Below are 22,554 nucleotides of genomic sequence, written 5' to 3' on the forward strand. Positions count from 1 at the left end.
TTGAATAGGGATGAGGATCAGATAGTACTCGATAAGATTTTCAAAATGACGTATGTATTAGGGATTCATCAAGCCAAGTAGCTTGACATTTTTACCAACTACTTGACTTGAAAATCAAGCTCGTGAAAAATTACATACTTGAGCTTGCCTTGATTTTAGATATTCATTGCTTGACTTGATAGCAAGATTGATATTACTTGAGCTTGATATGCACTCGTCGCACGGCATATATTTCTGCAATCTCGTGCGCGCTTATACTAAATAAGGTGACTCCTCGAGCGCCGAGAGAGGGAAGCATTCGCCAGTGTGACTTTATTAGTAGTTTTCTCACATTTCTATAGAATCAGAAATATCTTTCCACACTTGGCCAAAATGACCAAAGATTTTTTATCAACGCCAGCATCTTCAGCTCCTGTTGAAAGACAATTTTCCTGAGCTGATCTCAAAGTTGAGAAACCCGCAATAGGTTAGGTGACAAATCTATAAGATGCCTCATGTGTCTTAGATCCTGGATGGAAGATTTATGAAATCGAACAAAGCCTGGAGGTTTCCCAATATTAAGAAACTTTATTTTTTGATTATTTTTTAATTTGTTGATTTATAGTGATTTGATTTATGTTTCTGTTCCAAAATTGTTGATATTTTCGGTTCTTTTATACAATAAGTTCAATAAATAAAAGTGTTCTTTGCAAGGTTCCTTCTCATTTATTCATTTTTTATTGTTGTGACACTACACAATAAAACTGCTTAAAAACAAGTAGCTTGTGAATATGATTCAAGTACTTGATGAATAAATATTTGACTTGAGATTGAAAAACTACTAAATGAAATCAAGCTCAAGCCAAGTATCATGAAAATCAAGTCAAACCGTGAATCCCTATGAGGTATCGCACCACCCCTCATCCCTATTCAAAATCAAGGGGTTGTAATCACCCTCGTTAGAAGATTGCACTTACGTAGATGCGAAGAGCGGAAAAGTTGTTCCCCTAGAATCAGAAATTGTCGGTTCCAAGTAATGTTCCTCATTTTAAAGCCGGAAAATCGGGGAGTTAAGTTCACGTTGGACCACACTGTATAGGTAATAAAAAATTTCAAGTATGAGCTTCTACAATTATATAACCAGTTAGGTAAATCCACGGCACGTGTTAGTTCAGTTTATATTAGTACAATTACATAAACTAATCAGAAATCAATATTCCCGCAACTATTTCAAGTTCAGTTAACAAGCATTGTTGAACAGCTCCATTATTTCCACAATTGAACCTCTATATTCCACTATAAATCTCGATATACATATACAGGTGTTCTTCATCGATAACCTATCAATCCAGTGGCTCGCGATTTCGCACAAAAGACTTTTCAGCGCGACATCTCGATAGTGACAGTTGACTGATGTGATACCGCCATGATGTTCGAGGTGTCGAGCGTAGGCGTCGCGAGGGTGGACGCCGCGGCGGCAATGCAGCAGACCGACGAGCACAGGCCGAACAGGGTGAAGGATCAGATCCTGCGGATGCTGCGAAGGTCAAAGTCGGCTGTGCAGCCGCCCTCCTCCAAGATCGAAAGGAGGGTGAGTGCCGACACCCGGTACCCTTTGAAGAGGACAGCGGCGCACCACGTACGATACGAGGACGCCAGCGGCGTCGCGCGTCGCAGGGAGAGCAACGATCCCGGCGCCGCCGCTGGTGGTATGGTGGTGAACATGGTGGAGGGTCTGCCTTGTGTGGTGGCTAGAAAAAAAAAGGTAATGGGGTAGTTGAGTGTAAGAAAGATATTGGGAGATAAATATAATTTTGTTTATTTTCTTTAAGGAAAAAGAAAATTTAAACCTAGATGAAATTTTTACTGCTTACGGGCTTAAAAAAAAAGATTTCACCAGAAATTCTTAGACGAATGGTTTCAATGTTATGGATCCTCGAATAACAGGCCTATTGAAAAGTCCCCGGTCTACCACAGTAAAACACATTTTTTTTTTGCAAAATTCTATTTTATTATTCAACATAGTTGACTTCGAGGGCGATACAGCGATTATAGCGATCTTCCAACTTTTCGATTCCATTTTTGTAGAACAATTTGTCTTTCGCTTCAAAATAGGCCTCAGTTTCGGCGATTACTTCTTCATTGGCGCTAAATTTCTTACCAGCGAGCATTCTTTTGAGGTCTGAGAACAGGAAAATGTCGCTAGGGGCCATATCTGGCGAATACGGTGGATGCAGAAGCAATTCGAAGTAAAGAATATGATTATTAAATTTAAGGATTTTTTCACTTTCCGAAAGAGAAATTCATTATAAAGATATGTTATTATTGTCGATATTCTTCATTAGAATCTAGAAATTTGGAACAAGCAGTACACTTTTAGACCAAAAGATGTTGAAACTCATTTCCAGAAAATTCAAAACCTGTTTTTTTTTTCCATTTTTTAAACTGTTCAAATAATTTTGTATCGCTTCATTCCTAACACTTGACGAGTTTCGTGTAATGATGAAACACTGTTTCTTGATAGGGAAAAGTACTATGCAAGCAAAACAATGGTTTGATATGTATTAGTCAGGCTCTGCTCCATCGACAACACCGGTTAGAAGGTGGTATCCTGACTTTAAACGTGATCGAAGAACTACCGACGATGCTAAAGCTCTGATCGCCTGAATTCGGCAGTTGTTCAAGAAAACATCAAAAAAGTCAATGAAATGGTTTTGAGCGATCCTATATTGAAGTTGCGTGAGAAATCTGTGAATTTGAAAAAATCAAGAGGCAGTGTATTCACTTTTTGCTTGAACATTCGTCCATGACAAATGGGTGCCGAGCTTGCTCACTGTTGATCAAAAGCAACAACGCATCGTAGATTTCAAACGTTGTTTGGATCTGAATAAATAGAATGTGACTGAGTCAGAGACCATCAGCTGAGTGGAAAGCTGTCCAAGGCGACCAAAATCTTAATCAGCTGGCAAGGTTATGGCATCCGTGTTTTGGGACGTGCATGGTATATTTCGTGCTATCTTGACAAATGTTAAACCTTCAACAGTGAATATTACATAACGTTATTGGATCCACTGAGTGTAGAAATTAAGAAAAAATGCTCACCAAGACAATGCTCCTTGTCGCAAATTTATGAAAACCATGGCCAAAGTGAACAAATTGCACTTCCAACTGCTTGACCACCAGCTTATTCTTCAGATCTACCCTCCAGTGATTGATTACTGGCTTATGGAAGGCCTTCAAGCAATGATCTAGAGAAAGGAATTCGTCTCTTATAAGAAGTGATTTCCGAGGTTCAAGTCTATTCCCAAAGAAAAGAGAGATCTTTCTACAGAAAAGGTATAGAAAAGCTAAAGGAAAGTTGGAGTACATGAATCACTCCTGAAGGTGATTTTACTGGTTAGACCTGAGACTTATTGAATGAAGTGCAATATCCAACGAAAGTCGAAACAATCTGAGATCAGAGAAACCTTCAATTCCATCGAAGAAAACCGTTATTCAGTTGCAGTTATATGTTCGCAAGAAACCAACTTATTTTCCAATGTGTCTTTGTTGCGGAGTTCACAGGTCACTGGTTCTTTTCTCGATCGTCTTAACGATGCACGGGAGTGGTTAAATCAAGGTTCTAACTACGTGAGATTGACGTTCCGCATCTGTTGTTGAACTTGTATGATGTGTATACCTTTACCAGGAAAACTTGGGAGAAAAGTCGGCGAAGAGAATTTACATTCTTATTATTATCTACCTCTACTTTTATATCTGAAGGCTATTTCATTTAATTTTTGTTCCGAAGTAATTTAATATTTAATTTGCCTTCGAGAGCATGTAGGGAAGTGGAACACGGCGAACAATACAGCGAATTTTGTTCCTCTTATTCTTCTATGGATATTCATTTTATGTGAAAATTTCAACGACATGATTACAGAAATGTGGTTTTAATTAACCGGTAACGAAAATTATTTCGACCTTCCCTTCGATAATACATTTATGCGACTCAATGTTCCACCCAACCCCAAATTAAATAGTCTCATGGTGCTAAATTACATGATTATGGTGGCTATTAGCTTGATAACATAACCTGCACATTCGATTCTCAATCAACTGATATTTTCATGTTCAAGTAGCACCGTACTACTGAGACAAACTTGAGTCCAGTATGTATAACATACTCTTTTATTAGTACCCACATCATGGATATGACGTTATCATAAAATGTTTACTGTGGAAGGTCCAGATGTCAAAAGAACCAAGAGTTCAATGTGCCCTAAATTCAACAACATATTGTTTCACTCTCCGAACACAAAAATTATTAGTATTAGCTCCAATTATTAGGGATACGTTTTATTTTCAAGGTTATGGAAGTAATGTTTTGAGAATCTCCAGTTTTGAGTAAAAATGAGTCATATGGATTGTAATAATTTGAATGGGTACGTCAAACGTAATAAGCATTACATGGAATCCAATTTTCTAGTAAACATATTGAATCATTTCATCAGATGAGTATCCAGTCATTAACTTTAATTGAATTGTTGGAATATTCTATGTAAATAGTTGTCGAAGGTCGTAAAATTTTTCAACTATATAATTGGAAAAAATTATACAAACCTCATTCGGAAAATTTTGTTTCAGATTTTAATAAAAGTTAAAAATTTTTAAAAAGTGATTTTCCAATGGAATTTATTTCGAAATTTGCGAACTCTATATATGAGATATTGTTATTTGCTTAGATTTCCATCTAAATACTATTTTTTTGAAAGTCGTTCTTTTAAGAAATTATATTATGCGTTATGGTATAAATATAGATATACCTCTAGGCCATAAGGTTCCAGTATAAATAAGAAGATCTTAGTATTATAAATGCTAATCCTCAGAATCGTTCGAGGAAAAAAAGTTTTTCAAACCCCTGGAATTTTACTGTTTATTTTCTGGATAATTCAATAATTCAAGATAATTTGTGTTACATTTATAAATTAATTATAATTTTTTCTCAGTACCTATTCACAAGTGAGCACTGATTTTGATAAAACAATTTTTAACGTTGTTGTAGAGTGTATCTTTTGATGATGAAGCGATATAACCAACTGGACACAAATGACATAAGAAATGTCAAAAAATAATATTCAGTGTTGCCATTATAACAATTTTAAATTACATCATTCGTTTTGGAAAACTATTAGAGAAATGCAGATTCCTAGGATCATTTCAAAAAGAAAGTCCTATAAACAAAGGCTCGCAAATGATTAGTTTTCGAGATACAGGGTGCAAAGTTTTATTTTTTTTTTCAGGTTTTTTTCTCATAGAACCTTTCCTCCACAAGATAATCAACTTAAAGGCATATAACAGTGTTCGCTTTTTTCCTTTATATTTTTTTATTGTGGGTCACTGTTAGTTAAGAAAATTGTTAAAAGAAACTACACTCTTTTGTTTTTTGTAGTTACGACGTATCTTCTATCGATTTCGAGAAACATAAATCTAGTAATTCTCAGAAAAATGCAAATTATTATAGAGATCCAGTTAGTGAGCTAAATTAATCACAAGTTTTGGCATTTGTTCACCCAATCTGTAGCAAAGTATAATTAAGATTCGATAAACTGGTATAAACGTCATCAGAGAAATGTAAAATGAAAATTTGGTTCAGTACTACATTTTTTGGTTTCTTATAGTTTTGTCGTATCTTTTATTGATTTCGAGAAAATAATTCTCTAGCAATCCTCAGGAAAATCCAAATCATTATAAAGATCCAGTAAGAAGCTGTGATGAATAAATTAATGATTAGTTTTGGCTCTTATTTACCCAATCTACAGCGTAGATTAATATAGATTCGATAAATTGGTAAAATCATCACAAAACAGTAGGACTACAAGAAACACCCTATATCTCTAAAACAAAGCGTTTGCGAGCCCACGTCTGTAGGACTTTTTCTCTCAAAATCACCCAAGGAATCTCCCACTCTCCTTAATACCTCCAATTCACGAACACACTCTTGCATATCTTAAATCGCAATCGCTCGCAGATCGGGCAGAACCTACCGGATGAAGATGATTCAACCGTTCCATATCTGGGTCCTTTGTCTACTATATCCGACAGGAGACCTTCGAATGGGCCAGGCCCCGTACAGACGACGACATCAATTAGCTTTCATGCATTACCCATCGCCTCCCCCCATCGTGCTCCCATGCCAGTACGTCCAAGGTCGCGAATTTCCTCAAACGACACCATTTCCACGAAACCTGAAATTTTACATCCCACGTTACCGCTATCGGACAATTGAACGCGCTGCTCTGTGCATCAGCTGTTCGTAACTATATTTCGTCGATCTCGGCCGCACACGGTAAAATGTTATGATCGAATTCTCTCGGCTCTACCTTGACTAAAGCGATTACACAACCGGTAATAGGGGATCTTTAGTCACTCGGCAGGCCCGCCGACTGGCTGCAGATAAACTTGCTGCACACGTCGTCGGTAGATATGTGTCCAATTTAGATTTCGTTGCAAGTAGAATTCTGTTTGATTTGTAAGATAATCGTCGCAGATAAGCCGCCGAAGTGATTGATAATACGGCGCTATCTTGGTGATGATGAGACCTATCGGATCAGATTGATACGAGACTTCGAAATCGTAGCGGGCGTTTCCACGGTACCTTCCTTCTTTTGTCTTGATTTTCTTGGTGGAAAAAGTGCGGAGTATGTATGTGCGTTTGATCCTGCTGTAGCCGAACTATGTCATTGGAGAAGAAGCCGGACAGAAGCACTTGGAACTCAGGAGATAAGTACGATATCGGCATCAGGATGTTGAGGGAGCAACGCGAGGCCAGCTTGAAATCCGGTAAATACTCGGAACGCCATTCTAAACTCACCTTCGACCGAGAAGTCAGCAAGGATTCCCCTCTGGTCGAGAGCTGTAAGGCCATCAGGAGCCAGTCTCTGCGCGACAGAACCAAGTCGGATCGTCTGTTCCAAAACAGCTCGAACAGTAACGCTACGAACGATCTGAACAAAGGCGAGAACGTCCTTGTGCGTTATAAGCCGATTGATAGCGATAACGTCAAGATCCAGCAACCTTTGAATGTATACAAATCGCCAGTGTCGTCGCCCAAGAGCGAGATGAAGCTGAGGAAGGACAAGAACGTCTATCACATCGAGCAGAACAACGTCAAGGCGCTTCCAAAACCCCCAACCATAGCGCTGAACCTCATCTTGAACCCTAAGAAGGAAAGCGACGCTGACAGCACCTTGAACCATCTGAACCAGATCGAGAGCCTGATCACCAAGATCGATAACAGGGAGAAACAGGAGGAAAAACTTAAGAAATTCGATGAGATACTGCGCAATTTGAAGATCGACATCCCCATAGCCTCTATATCGGACCGACGTTCGGAAAAATCTCACGATTTTCTGGATCCCGAGCAGACGCTGCTGAATCCCATCAAGCATTGTGCAGAAGTGGACGACCTTCAGGCGAACGGTTTGAGCGACTTGGAAACTTCGGAAAAGCCATTCGATAGGCACGCCATCGAGCGGAAAAGCATGGAAGTGGGTAGCAGGAGCAACACGAGAAAGATCAGCGCGGTCGTCAGAGCCGCCTCTGATGCGCAGGGGCGTGCCCATCCTGTGTCGGTGGGACCTCCTAGGAGGAAACTAGATTTGAAGGTAAATCGGGCCTTGGATTATTCGGGATTTGATTTTCGAAAATTGGTATTGAATAAATTATGGTAGCCGAAACTTTGGAAAACTAATTTTAATGACGTATAGTGGCTTTGTTTGGATCCAACTTCTCGCCACAATGTCTAACTAGAATCAATTTGAAATGGATCCGATTGAAGCTTATGTACAACATATTTTTTGCGATATAATTTCCACTGGGTATTAAAGTTTTAATCAAACTAACGCAAATATCAAAGATCAATGTTGAAGGCTTTTGTTAAATAAAACGTCATAAATCTAATAGGAATTCCAAGTACAGAACGAATTGCATCAACAAATGTTCCTACCAAATAATTATTATTCTTATTTAACGAAACATAATAGATTTGTGCTTCGTGGTTACACCTGTTAAAGTTGAAAATTTTTTCAATTTTGGTATCAATATTTGGTACATTTTCGGACAAATTTATTTGATTTTAAGGAAAATTTTCATAAAAAGAAAAATTTATAAGATTGCATCTACGATTGAGCCATTGACGATTATCTACCGTTATCCAAAAAATATCAAATTCTATATCGTTAACTTATCACACATGCATAATAATTAAAATTATACTCTCAATTATAAGTTGCAATTAAACAGTTTATGCGATTTGTTTTCGATTTTAAATTAAAGTTTATTTTCCAAAGACAATAAATCAACTATTAACTAGATACTCTTCTCGAATAAACTTCGTTTTGAACGTTATAGTTCTGATAATAAAAATGTTTCCATTTAATTTTCCTAAAAAAAATTAAAAAGAAATATCGTACATTCTGAATAAAATATCGTATTGAGATATCTATGGAGAAAATCCAATGCCAGAGTTCCCCTTACTTACATATACACATGTCTTGAAACACCTGTACAACAAACATTTTTATGACCTACTTCTCAGATTGCTCTATTTGTTGGTTTTCGTTTGTTATCGCAGTTCAAAATGAAATAACTGTTGGAATTGTGTAAACAATCGGAAATTTACGATCGATTTTTAAAGTACGTGACCAAAAATCACCATTGTGTGAATGTAATCTTTCGAATTGAAAATTATCCATTGAACGGATAAATACAAAACAAAAAAATTTTCTTCGCATAAGAAGTTCAGATTTCTTGTCATTGAATCATGTAATATTAATCAAAAATTTTAATATGCCACTCAGAAAGAAGTTAATGAAGAAAGGCTCATTCTTAAATTGATACTAATGAAATGTTCAATAACTCAAAAACTGCCTTCTTTATCGATAAATTAATTATTTCAAATTATATCTATACAGGATGTTCCTAAATTGGGAAAAAAAACAAAAATGAGAGAGATTCCATGGATAATTTTAGATAGTTATACTAAGTGAAAAACAGAAGTCACTCTCTGATTTTGCAACAAAACAAATATTTTGCTCTCTAAGATCTTTTTTCGCGATTCATTTGCCAATAGTAGACAGTACATATCGGAAGGAAATACTACAGTTCAGGATGTTATTCCAACTTTTTTGATTTAGAATAAACAATAGCAATGTTGATCTAATAAAATTCACATAGTTTTGGAATACTTATTTGAAATTTAAAAATGAAAACAGTTTTAGAAACTTTAAGAGCTATTTGATAAAATTTGATATAAAAAACCTTTACTGTAGCACAACGAATTTGAGATTCAAAATGAAAAAATATAATAATTATCATTAGCCCTGACCCTTATAATTAAGTAAGAAAATATTCAATATTCTTGTTCGAATAATTATCATTATAATTGCGTCTTCAGCTTGTAAAACATGTAAGCTGGTTGAAGCAGCAAGAAGTCCTAGCTTCAGATCTACCTACTTCAGAAAATTTTAATTTTTTATACGACCATTTCTAATAATTTGAGTTTTTTTTTCGAGATAGGGGGAAATTACAAAGCATAGCTGGAAATGTGCAGTGTTCTTCATAGGTTTATTCATTTAAAATCCTTCTTCGAAGAGGACAAATTAAAAAATGAGTTTCTCCAAAGCGTTTTGCTCCCATTCGAAGATTTCGCACAGTGCGTGCTGCCTTGGCCGGAAGAACTTTTTCAATTTCCCAACTTTCCGTGTTGAACCGGATCTCAGTGACGCTTGCTGGTATAGCGAAAAACCGCAATCAATAAATGTGCGACATTTAAGAGTAGCAACCCCTCAAAAGTCCCCTCTCGATAAAATTATGTCAAGTGTATCTTATCAGAAAGTGGGACTCGAAACGTTGAATCATGATGTATTGGGGTCGGCATTTCGCAAAAAGGTCGAAGCGGGAGAATTGGATCTCAATTAAGCTGATACATTCAACCCCAATTTGTCCACCACTCTGCTTGGTATTATCTTGTTTCCGATGTCCTGGTTGAGCAATTAATTTGAGTAACCTACACTTGGCTAACAAAAACATTGCGGGTTTTATGTTATGAATATTTGAAGACGTATCGAGCTGTGTGCATTCTAATTTGATTGAAAATTATCAGATTTTGTAAGTTCACAAAAAAAGGCTATTAGTTTCTTAAACTCTTCATTGACGCTTCCAAGCTTTCAATGTTTTCTTCAGGGATTAACATACAAAATTAAAACGGTGCATACTTCAAGAGCTACGAAACTTTACTCACATTCAATGTAAAATCCTCTTTACCTCTTTAAGAAACTCTCTAATCGTTATGATTCTGCAACACTGTCTAACCTACTATCTTCCACGATCAATATTAAAAATCTCATTTTCTTATCATCACCTTTTTGATTTTTTATAATTGAGCGTGCGAAAAAATAATCTGGGAATTAAGTATGTAGTATATTTATTACTTTTCTTGATAACCAAAGACCACAGAAAAATATTCTCTGTTACATTGAGTAATTAACATGTTTATTACTCTGAACATCTTCTTCTCCTTTAACCACAATACTGAATTGAGCTTTCTGGGCACACATCTGAACTGAAGTCAAAACTTTCCAGTGGTTGACTTGCCATGTCTCTAAAATTCCTGAGAAATAATTTTTTCAATTAAGAACCTTTATTTTTTTGCCTTTAAAATTAATGAATCTAGTTCTCCAACTAAAATGATCAATACTATATTGCAACCAATATTTTTAACCAATGTACAATATTCAATTCATGATTCATCATCAATACAAATCCGGATCGAATTATGGTGTTCTTGTAATTTAGAATTCCCAAAATGAACCTGAGAAATTATTATTGATAAATCGAATTTTTTTGTTTTCTTTCGGACAATGCTCAATTTGAGGATTATTCAGAATACTGCATACTCTTATCGACGCTGTCGATAAGAATTTTCCAAGAGTTTCTAGGAGTGGCTAGTCCAGCCCGCTTTGGGCGATGATGCTTCAATATTTTGTACAATTTCTTCTGTATAACTTTCATGTGAATTCGGTACTGTGCGCAGCCCTTCGTTGAAGAAATCCTGGATCCGCCACTGGTTTCTACCACGTTCGACCGTGTTTGTACAATTTAAATTGGGTTCCTGTCATCCGAAAACGAACATTTAGCACAATGGATACTTGTATTTGTATTCGAGTTTGCAGAAAATTGGAATGAGCCTGAAGCATGTTCAATCGACAACTGAACCTTCGTTAGAAGGTGAAAAAACCGTTAGGTTTTTTCATTGTAACATTATTTCCACTGAGAGAAAACACGTTTTTTCTTTTAAACCATACATTGTTAACTGTGAGAAATGAATGTTTTGGTCCTCTGAAATTTTTTCTGATTACAAAAATTTCCATATCCGAAACATCTGATGCAATAGGAAATGCATATTGACAATTTTCAATAAGTTTATGGAATCTTTATGAATTATTGCTATATCGAGAAAATTAGCACCAGAACTAATAATTGATTTATTCATCTCTACTCACTAACTGAATTTTATGATAATTTAGATTTTCCCGATCAAAGTTTCTTTTCACAGTTTTTAAATAATCAATGTTTCACCAAAAAAATCACCTTGTAGATTGGCAATAGAAATTGACGTACTACCTTATGTAACTATAAATTGGAAAATCGATGCCAAATGTCAGTTAAATATCTTGTGAAGTGCAGATGTTATGAGAAAAAAACTTGTAAAAAAAAATTCAATGTATATGGAAAACAATGCTTTTACTACCCATATCATTGTACTTTTTCCGAGACCTTTTCTTCTTGACATTATATGAGGAATCTCTTTATTTCTCTTTTTTACCTCCAATTTATAAACACCCCGTATAAAAAAATCGATCGAACAATGAATATAATATGTCAATAATTGGTATATTATATGCTCTATTCTCGTGCAAAATTGGAACGTCATCTGTGATTTTTACAAAAAAAAATGCTTCTTAAATTTTGCAATGCAAATATGAGAAACGAGTTTTTTCGCGCCACGAGAAATTTCTCTCTAAAAACTCAACGAATTTCAACCTCCAGCCACTTTATTCCCCTGATATGGCTCCGATCCATTTTATACTCTTTCCAAAACTCGTTGACATGAGTGTATCATTTAGGAAGATTTTCGGATGAGTAATTCATATTTTGTGTTTCATTCACCAATTCCCGGTAGTTTTCGAAAAAAGTAGTATTGTTTATATTTTGTATATCTTCGCAAATTCATAAATAATGTATGAACCCACCGTTCAAGTCAGCGTTTTGCTTTATTGACCAGCACGAAGCGTCTCCGAAGTCGACACTACCATAGTTTCATAATCGTGAGTAATAAATAGGACGATCCTGTCCCAAGAAGTCGTTAAACTGAACACACATCGTTCCGCTTGCGTGCATTTGATTAGGACTTTCAAGAGGCGATACAATCATTCTCTCATCAAGGTATTAGACATCATCGACTATAAACTATTGTTCTATGGCATATAATGCATAATGTTCACCAGTGAGAAAAGGCAATTCAAGCCTAGCAGTTTCTCTTCCACAATAGACGTTATTAACAGATATATTGAACTGTTTAATAGTTATTGCCTTGAGGCTGAACTAAGTCAATAAGAAAAGTCGTATATAATTCGCTTAGCGAAAATTCGTTTAGGTTTGGTATGATGCGCGATTTTGCTCGATATATTGGCCTTAATGATATTTTTTGGGATTCACAATTGCAAGTTGCTTCGTTTACCAGGAAGTTTTTTTTGGCCCTTATGTTGAAATGTTTGTCTTCGGAAAATTTGTTCAATTCGGCAACAAAAATGCATTCATCGCAGTAATGTAGATGCATATGATTTAGTTCATTAATTATTCATGTATCATATTCTTGTTCAAAAAGCAATAAAAGCTCTTCATTCAAGGGTAGGGAGCATAAAACTTCAAAAAAATTAAATTTATAGTTTGTAGCTTGCCATTTTAGATTTTTAGTGGATTGCCACCCCTCCCATAAAAATGGTCGAAAACCCTCGAATTTGAAATGGCAAAACTTCCTCCTCTGTCCTGACTGTTTAATATAGGCCACCCTATATAATTTCAACACTTAAGAATTGCATCGTCATTCCAAGGATACAGAGATTCTGAATATGTTGGGAAATGATCTTTTCTAAAGCCTTCAAATTCTTCTTTTTAGTTTATTTATTGTGCTTCATTTGATCAGTTCATCTGTAATGTTTTAAAACAAACAAAAATACGGTATAACTAAGAATATGTCACAAAATTTGCATTCTAAATAGAATTTCGTGTGCCAAAGGTCAATTTTCTAGTGAGAACAACCACCATATTTACCTGATATTGTTCCATCCTACTTTTTTTCTCTCCAAAACTATAAATTGCCCCCATAGATTTTTATGCAGTTGAGATGAGCAGATGTATTGTCAGTTTCAGTAGCTTCTGTTCTAGATATTTTCATTTTTGTTTATATTATGAGACTAAACATGAGCCGCCAGTGGTATTCAACCTTAAATTCTCCATACAACAAATCTTTCCAGTTATTTTCTATGAAATATAGAAATGCTCCATCCTTATTTTCGGTGTAACTAATTTTTTTTTCTTGTTATTTTTAGGGAAGCGATGGATCAAGCGAACAAACACGAAGCAGCTCGGCCTCGACGAGGAACAGGCCCAGGGTGGGAGAGGAACCGACAATCGGCAAATACAAGTTACTTAAAACAATAGGCAAAGGTAACTTTGCCAAAGTGAAACTGGCGAAACACGTTCCTACTGGCAAGGAGGTGGCCATCAAAATCATAGATAAGACACAACTTAACCCAGGCTCTTTGTTGAAATTATTTAGAGAAGTAAGTTGATATTTTCCCTACGACCGTTTCGGGAAATGAGGTTTTGCGCACGGAAAATTCGCTCTGAAAGCAGTAATCAAGGCACAAATATGTCATCTTTTGAATTTGAAATGAACAGTACAAATAGAGGAAGTTTTAAAAAAAACTTTCACTCATAATTTCACTAAAACAAATTTAGATAATTACTGGAATTTCAGAAACATTTTTATCTTTAATTTTTAAGAGAACTTCGATTTCCTATACCTTGCATCGTATTGGAAATATTACTAATTTTTTTACTTTCATTGATATAAAGATTGGCAAATTCTGAGTCATCGACCATATTCCTTCAAGAATAAGTTTTATCGATATTCTTCCATATGAAGATAGTAATAATGCCACATGAATACATGTTTCGAAAGAACAAAAGCTGTCATTCTTTATATGATCTACCAATTGCGGTTATTATCGCAGTGTGCGGTTCCACTTGCCCCAGGCAACTGTTATCTTGTCATGATAAGTGTGTTGTCCTAGAGAATATACAGTATCGTAGGCTATTGTTAGGGAAATAGTTATTATTGTTCATTGAGCTTAAATTAATAATAATTAAGTAACTAACGAACTCGATATCCATCTCATAATGTATTTAAGATTGGTACTGTTCACTTGAGTTGATTTACAATTGGGATCAATTCGAAAAATACACTATGTGGTATAATAATGCAATATCAAGAAGGCTGTGAAGTTTTCATCCCAACTTGGCAGTAATGTTTGATTAGTCAAAGAAAGTAATTTATCGAAATTTTTTATTTCATCGGTACAGTCTTTCTGTGGTCTAGGCAAATGTGCCTACATTTTCAGGAGAAGGAAAAAACAGAAAGAGAAACACTCTGGCGGAGTTTTCCTGGTTTGGATCATTCCAAAAACTTTCCTCGAAACTTTGACAATGCGAGATCCAACACCTCCCCTCACTGGATTCCTCACAGGACATTGTTGCCTTAGGAAACACCTCATGAGAATGGGTTCAGAAGAAAATGACGAGTGCATATTCTGTGGGGAGGAGGAAGAAACTCCGAATCACCTGGTGACGGAATGCCTCGCCATCATTAGCCAACGCAAAATCTGCGTTGGGCAAGAAACTTGTAAAAATGAGAAATTAACCTCCTTGAAGCCATTTCAGATACTGGAATTCATTAGACTTCTGGAACTGTAGATCACGTTATGGCGAGAATATCTCTGATGAGGGCACAATAGACAATTAGGTCGCATCGAAACGGATCCTTCTTAATTAAATCTTAATCTTAACACTGTACTACGGTCAAGGCGATTAGATATTCCTCTAAATGAAAAACCACCTTCACCTAATCCAATAAGCGTCCTCTGTCGAATTCAGTCAGTTGTCGATAATTCTCACATTTGTTGCATTCTTGGCATAATCGCAGCATCAAAACAGAATAACACAAAAATAAAAAAAACGGATACCAAAAACAACACCCAAATTGACTAAATCTTGCAAGAAATATACCAAGTAACTTCAAGTAAAACGTCATATTTTCCATGGCTAATACATAATTTTAACTAAAATTTCAATCGATTACATTGTTTAACTAATTAAAGGTTTGTCAAAAACTTCCAACATTTTCTTGGTGTTTCATCTTTTATCACAGAGTATAATTAATATAATATTTGTATCAATACTGGCGAATGAAACAATCTTGTCGCTACTGCAAAACTACTATTTTATGAAAGGGCATATTGCAAATTTTTAACTCATTGTGTTAGCTATTTTAAATCGTATGGTTGTGGAGTAGTATTGAAATAAAGTGATTCTTATTGTTTATTCGCCATTGAACTACATTCAATAGTATCTTTACTCGGTCACAAAACATTGAAACAACTTGTCACATATTTGAAAAAAACTTCCCAAGGTACTTAAAAGTTCAAAAAATCGTTCATCTCGAAACGGCAATATAATTATTGTGCTGTTAAACTATTATAAATTTATCATTAGTTTTTTCATATCGTACCAATTTCAATAATACCAATTTGTCATGGTCAAATCGTCAGGCTTAATTATATAGACCGAAGTTTTCAATGTTGCATTACCGTTTTCCCTAATATCAAGTATTCATATCTAACCTCGATTCGTTTCAATAGGAACAGGTCCGTTATTTCCTTCCTAAATGATTCAAAGTATACCTCCTTTTTGGTGCCGATTGTTGTATGTCCGACTAATGACAATGGGTCCAAAAATAAGCGAGGTGAACGGCTTTTAGCAACTTCCCAAATTGTACACAAACACTGCTCCTAAACAAAATATATTGAAATTCATTGAACTTGCACATTCAGATAAAATTTGTTTTCGTTGGCTGCTGCATGATGACATGAAAATTATATTGCCAAATATTGAAAATAAATACTAAATATACTAACTGACAAATAAACTGCAACACCCAGAAGGAGCTGTTTAAATTTAATTTTTTTTTTTGTTAAACAATGATTGACATTGTAGAAAAGAATCGTGAAGGTTTTTTCATGTAAACAATTCAACTTAAATATTGTAGTCGTGTCTGCATTTTTTTTTTTAATTTTACAACAAACCACCTGTTCGAGGAGATCCAAAGTCGATGTTTAGTTGTTGTTAAAATGTAATTAATCGTCAGCTAAATGAATTTGAAAGAGGTCGAATTATTGGTCTACGGGAGACGGAGTTGTAATTTCGAGAAATCGCTAACCGTACGAACAGAAATCCAACTACTCTTATGAGATGTTGTTAAGCGTGGTTTGATTATGCCCAAATTCAAAGAAGAGTAGGCACCGGACGTCGAAAGGGCACAAATGAAGTTCAAGATCGACGTCTAAGACTTATGGACATTAGAGACCTATTTGCGACAACTCGATCTTTGGTTGATGAGTTGTTAGGAGAACAAGGCCATTCTGTAACTGTCCGAACGGTTTACCGCCGGATAAGGTCTTTTGGACTGCAGCATTATCGACCCCATCTTGATGTTGATGTTCCATTCAAAAAAATTGGGCCAATAATTCTCCTCTGACTCGTAGCACACCAAACTCCAACTTTTTAAGAATGAAGAGGTGTCCCAAAAAAATTTTTTGGTTTTAACTTATTCATGTTTAGTGAGTTGACATACCCAGAAAGGTGAAGCCAGGCTTCGTAAAAAAAATACATTCATGAGGTTATTATTGAATTCATTCAGGAACCACTGACAAAAAGCCATCCTACAAGGATAATCAATCTCTTGAACTTTTTGGTAGCAGGTGAATCAGTATGGAAATAAATTGATGTCTTGTTTCAATATCTTGTGACATGTACCAACAGCAGATACTAGTGAGTTGGAATAAAACTCTGTCAGAAGTTCTTGGAGCTTCTTCGATGCTATCTTTGACCGTATTAATCAAGTCCGGTGTGCTTTTTGTTTGTCGACCACTTCCACTCTTTCTTTCCACACTGCCATGTCCACCGAAAACACTAACACGCTGTGAAACAGTGCTTTGGAAACATTTATAATCAATGGGAACATCTGGGTACTCAATCTTGAATTCTGTTAGGCATTAATTTATAGAATATTTCCATTTGAGCGCTAATTCATCATACGCCCTTGGAGACCACTGAACGGTATATAGGTACATATATGAGATGTGATTAATTAATCGCTCCTGACTTCACGTCAGTGCTTTCCTCTAAATTTTTGTTTTCAAATAAAAAATATGATATAAAACTAGTATTTTAATGTGATTATTCTTTTTCCACAGGTAAGAATAATGAAAATGTTAGATCATCCAAACATAGTGAAATTATTCCAAGTCATTGAAACAGAAAAAACGTTGTACCTGGTAATGGAATACGCATCTGGAGGAGAAGTGTTTGACTACCTCGTCTTACATGGCAGGATGAAAGAAAAAGAGGCCCGTGCCAAATTCAGGCAAATTGTTTCAGCAGTTCAATATTGTCATCAAAAACGAATAATTCATAGGTAAGTTGTTTAGTAAACATGAAATATTTTATTTTGATCAATAACAATATTTTTATAGAGACTTGAAGGCTGAAAACTTACTTTTGGATAGTGAAATGAATATAAAAATAGCAGATTTCGGATTTTCGAACGAATTTACACCTGGCAATAAGTTGGACACATTTTGCGGCAGTCCACCTTATGCAGCACCAGAACTTTTCCAGGTTTGTATGAGTTTTCTAATACCAACAGATATTTTCACATATTGGTTATTATGGTTCAACATAACACAATAACACATAAAAGCAAGACTATCTTAAGTCCTAAAAGTTCTTGATATTGCCCCAATATTCAAAATTTTATATTCCATTTCAATTCTCCCAATATCAGTATGGTGATATGATTTTCCTTTATCATTTATTTAATATTGAATCAAGTACATATTCAAACGCATGTTTATACTGAATGAAATAGTTCATTTGTGATAGCTTATATGTTTGTAACTGATCTATTTTATGTTTTTTTTTTATTTTAGGGTAAAAAATATGACGGTCCTGAGGTAGACGTCTGGTCTTTGGGTGTAATTTTATACACTTTGGTATCAGGGAGTCTTCCATTTGATGGCTCAACTCTTCGGGAGCTGAGAGAAAGAGTTCTTCGAGGCAAATATAGGATCCCGTTCTATATGAGCACTGATTGTGAGAACCTCTTAAAGAAGTTCTTAGTCTTAAATCCGGCAAAGAGAGCCAGCCTAGAAACCATTATGAAAGACAAATGGATGAATCAGGGGTACGTTGGGTTAGTCATATCGTTCATTCATTTGATGTTGTTCGTAATTTATGTCTAGCTCATAGTAGTTAATTATTTGCTATTTTTAAGTCCATCTGTGATACTCGCCTGATTTTTTTATTAATTTCTCCAATTTCTATACATCCCTTCAAATCACCCCAAAATTAATTTCATATAATTTAGTGTGCTGCATTCAATGTTTTTAAAGTATCTGTATACGATTTCATTGTCATTAGTACTTATATTTCTCGAATTTTTTGGACTTTTTTTGAAACACTATTTATTTCAGGTATGAAAATGACGAATTGAAACCATATGTTGAGCCAGAAGCGGATATGAATGATCCAAAGAGGATTGAAGCTTTAGTATCATTAGGATTTAATAGATATGATGTAGAAAATTCCTTAGATTCCCAGAAATACGATGATGCCTATGCAACTTATTTACTCTTGGGCAGGAAGTGTATAGATGTGAGCTCATTTTACTTTTGTTTATTAGTATGAATAGAATAATATTTTTCAATTAATTTCTAATTTGTATTTCTAAATTAATGTGTTTTTTTTTTTCGAAAGCCTGAAAGTGATGGAAGTAGGAGTGGAAGCAGTTTGTCACTTAGGCATACACCAGGACAACAGCCTGGTAGTACCCCACAACCAACAGCACAAAGTCCTTCGCATCGTGGTGTCCATCGTTCTATATCGGCAACACACGCAAAGCCTAATAGAAGGGCCTCTAGTGGCGGTAAGAAAATATTCAGTCGTTTTGAATTACCTACCAAGTAGACAATGCATCCTTTAGAAACCCCACTCCATTTAGTAAAAGAAAAGACGCAACATTAGTTCAAAGTTTTGTTCTGAAATTTTTCAAGTGTAACTCAATTTTGCTTTGTTTTTTCATGCAGGTGGCACAATAGGTATGTATATAATATATAATCCAAAAAAAGTGACATAGACAAAGCAAAATATCAAAAATATTTCAACTCGCTCACTTTACGTACATTTTCAATCAATATTAGTTTATTTATACACTTGATAGTATCCTCAGAATTGAATTTATTTATGAAAAATTTTTATTTGAAGAAAGATTGTTTTGGCATCAGTAGGAAACAATTTCAAAAGTATTGAAGTAAAATTTACTATTACTTATCGGAAATGTTCAAAATTCACCAATGTACTTTATCACTGCTAGATGCTTATTTTCATGTAAAATTTCTAAATGTAGGAGACAACTTGAGGATAGCCCTTCAACCCCAAGTACCCAGTGCCCAAACCAATAACCATCAACCTTCCGGTTTCAAAAGACAAAATACTGTGGATAGTGCTACTATTAAAGAAAATAGTGCTAGAATTAATGCTAGACCTGCCAGTGCTCAACCTAAGACAAATACAGAAAATAGTAAGTTCTGAAAAAAAATAATTCAAAGCCTGCTCTCAAACCTCTACTTTGCTTGAAAGATGATTTTTTCAGTTTTTTCATCAAATTCCTAAATATTTATTTTTTCTCAGGTATTACTGCTCCAGCTAAAGGAAGAACCGTATCTAAAAATACTGGAATATCTCTTGGAACAACAGTGGGGCGTCGTTCTACTATTAGCTACGATAACAAATCAGAAAGCATTGAAAAAACAAATTTAGCCACTGAAACACCAAGGTGAGTTCGATAATTAATTATACTTCGATACTATTGAATGACATGAAGGATTCATAATATAAGCAATGGGGAATTACTGGAACTATGAACTAGGTTTAATTTGGAATTGAGTTTTTCCTTTTCCAACGTCCTAATTTTTAGCTTTTGTCCTTCAACTCTAATATGATGTCAAAGAATTGATTTCATCGTAAGCGGGGTGTCGATAGTGTAATATCGGGCTGTACAATAACATAAATTATATTTTCAAGAACAGACGATTATAAAGCCATTTGAACCATTATAAAGCAAATCGGTTGTATATTCATTCACAAAATACCCAATGCGTTTGTAACCAAATCATTTGCAAAATTGAATCTAAATTATCATTCTTCTTATCGTTTGCACTGTCATCTTCATCAAACTAAAGACATGATTGTAAAAAAATTCTCATTACTCACCAATTCTGAGAAGATTTTGTGAATTCCTTGAATAATCATAAAAAATTTCTCCAATAATTCTAAGTTCTAGTAGTTCATAACATTATTTTCAAAATGATAAAATCCAAAGTAAAATGTTTAATTCCTCTTCCCAAACTAACCGCATGTTCAGCACCGGGGAGAATGTTGGTTCAGGAGATACTTTAAGGCCAGGAAAAGGCCATGTGAAATCGGCTTCAGTTAGTAGTAGTGGCCCTGAAGCTACTACTGATACCTTACGCTCTAGGTATGTCTGGAATGCCTAGGGTGCCTATCTTTCTAATTGATGACAGCATGATATTGAAGAGTATTATGTAAATAGCATACTAAAACAGTTTTACAGCTTTTTCAAATTTACGCTTCGTTCTTTCTTTGTTATTTGAATCAGTTTGTAAAGAAAATGTATTGATGTATTATCTGCCTTCTCAACTATAGGATTAAGCTTTCTAAATAGATACTCTCATAATGCATGATATTGGATTTACCGTGTAATGAGTTTTTTGGTGGATTTTATTTTTTCAAATTGTTCTGAGATGAGTACATTTCAGTTAGGATAACTGTTTCGCAATATAAAATAAGCATGAATATGAACAAAAACGACAATATTTTTCTAATGACTATAGTTTGTCATCAATTTACTGCCTGATTTAATGAAATAAGGTGGAATGTGATCTTTTGTAGAAATTAGGGTAGCAGGTACCTACTAGAGATTAGGCCACTAGTTTTGTCCTTTTTTATTTCTTTTTTATCTTATTATTTGTTATTCAATCTACATTACCCTCAGAATCAAGGTAACACTTGAAAATACTCTGCAAATTTTACACTATGGTTTATTATTTTCTCTTTCCACTATAAATAGCTTGATATGCGAAAAAACATATTAAACATCTATATAAAAATGTTTTAAATTCATAGGTTCAAAACCTTAAATGCTAGAAGTTTGCAATGAAAATATTGGAATTAGTGTTATCTGTTTCATGATTATGTATTGCTTATTTTCTGAAACATAATTTTTTTTTTCGTTCTTTCATTTTTGGCCTTCTGAATTAATGGATTGTGCTCTGGAGTTACAGCGATCAATGCAGTGAAGCAACCAATTTTTGTACCAATTTTTATGCAAATAACTCGAAAGTTTTTGAGAAATCAATAAAAGATGGACAGACGAATTTTTTTCATTTGATTTGTTCGACAGTGTGAACTTCGGAGGGAATTGAAAATTTTCATTGAAAGGTTTATGTTGAAATTTAAAAAACTGAAATATTACTATCGTAAATAATTACCAACAAAATTAATGGAATAAGCTAATGATGATGTACCAAAGCAACTGAAAAATTTTGTTGCTTATCCTATAGTTTTCAATATTTAAGAATAATTTTTCGATGGAAACAGCAATTCTTCAAGGTTCTTTATTTATTTATTCATTGAACTAATTGGATATTTTTCCCACAGTCGCACAAGTGCTTCTCCGGCTACTACAAGACAACAGGCTTTTCCTCGAAACACTTCATCTAGGAGTACTTTCCACTCGGGACAAACAAGACCCAGACCTTCTTACACTCAGGGATCGCCAGGAGATAGTCCTCATTCTAGGACATCTTTTTTTTCTAAGTTCACTCTCAAAAATTTTACTCGAAGGTAATTATATCTCTTTTACTAATGCATGACATAGAGTAAGATTCAATTAACCTATATCATTTAATTACGACTGGTTTTTATATTCAAGAATATTTGAACATATCTGTTAGATTTTGTTCATGCTAGTCGGCTTAGTTTGGTATTTCAATGGTCTCAGTTTCTAAATTTAGTACAGGTTGATGAGTGTGAGTTAAACTTCCAGTTTGACTA

The 22,554-nt window shown here is 34.8% G+C and overlaps 1 protein-coding gene across 17 annotated transcripts in view; it reads left to right on the forward strand.

Annotated features, from left to right (window-relative positions):
• Positions 1-22,554, forward strand: part of LOC123673027 (serine/threonine-protein kinase MARK2) — a 74,058-nt gene that overhangs the window by 43,587 nt on the left and 7,917 nt on the right. For 3 of the 17 annotated variants that reach the window (XM_045607431.1, XM_045607432.1, XM_045607433.1), the window contains exons 3-12: positions 13,632-13,865; positions 17,616-17,836; positions 17,895-18,039; positions 18,351-18,613; positions 18,894-19,074; positions 19,177-19,345; positions 19,826-19,999; positions 20,110-20,254; positions 20,843-20,956; positions 22,159-22,344. In XM_045607431.1, the coding sequence (XP_045463387.1) occupies positions 13,632-13,865; positions 17,616-17,836; positions 17,895-18,039; positions 18,351-18,613; positions 18,894-19,074; positions 19,177-19,345; positions 19,826-19,999; positions 20,110-20,254; positions 20,843-20,956; positions 22,159-22,344 (1,832 nt within the window). Of the gene's footprint in view, positions 1-1,301; positions 1,745-6,302; positions 7,626-13,631; positions 13,866-17,615; positions 17,837-17,894; positions 18,040-18,350; positions 18,614-18,893; positions 19,075-19,176; positions 19,346-19,825; positions 20,000-20,109; positions 20,255-20,842; positions 20,957-22,158; positions 22,345-22,554 lie in introns of those variants that run through there. The other 14 variants (XM_045607424.1, XM_045607426.1, XM_045607434.1 and 11 more) reach the window with 12 other exon arrangements.

The sequence above is a fragment of the Harmonia axyridis genome, chromosome 2 (assembly GCF_914767665.1).
Source record: "Harmonia axyridis chromosome 2, icHarAxyr1.1, whole genome shotgun sequence".
Lineage (NCBI taxonomy): Eukaryota > Metazoa > Arthropoda > Insecta > Coleoptera > Coccinellidae > Harmonia > Harmonia axyridis.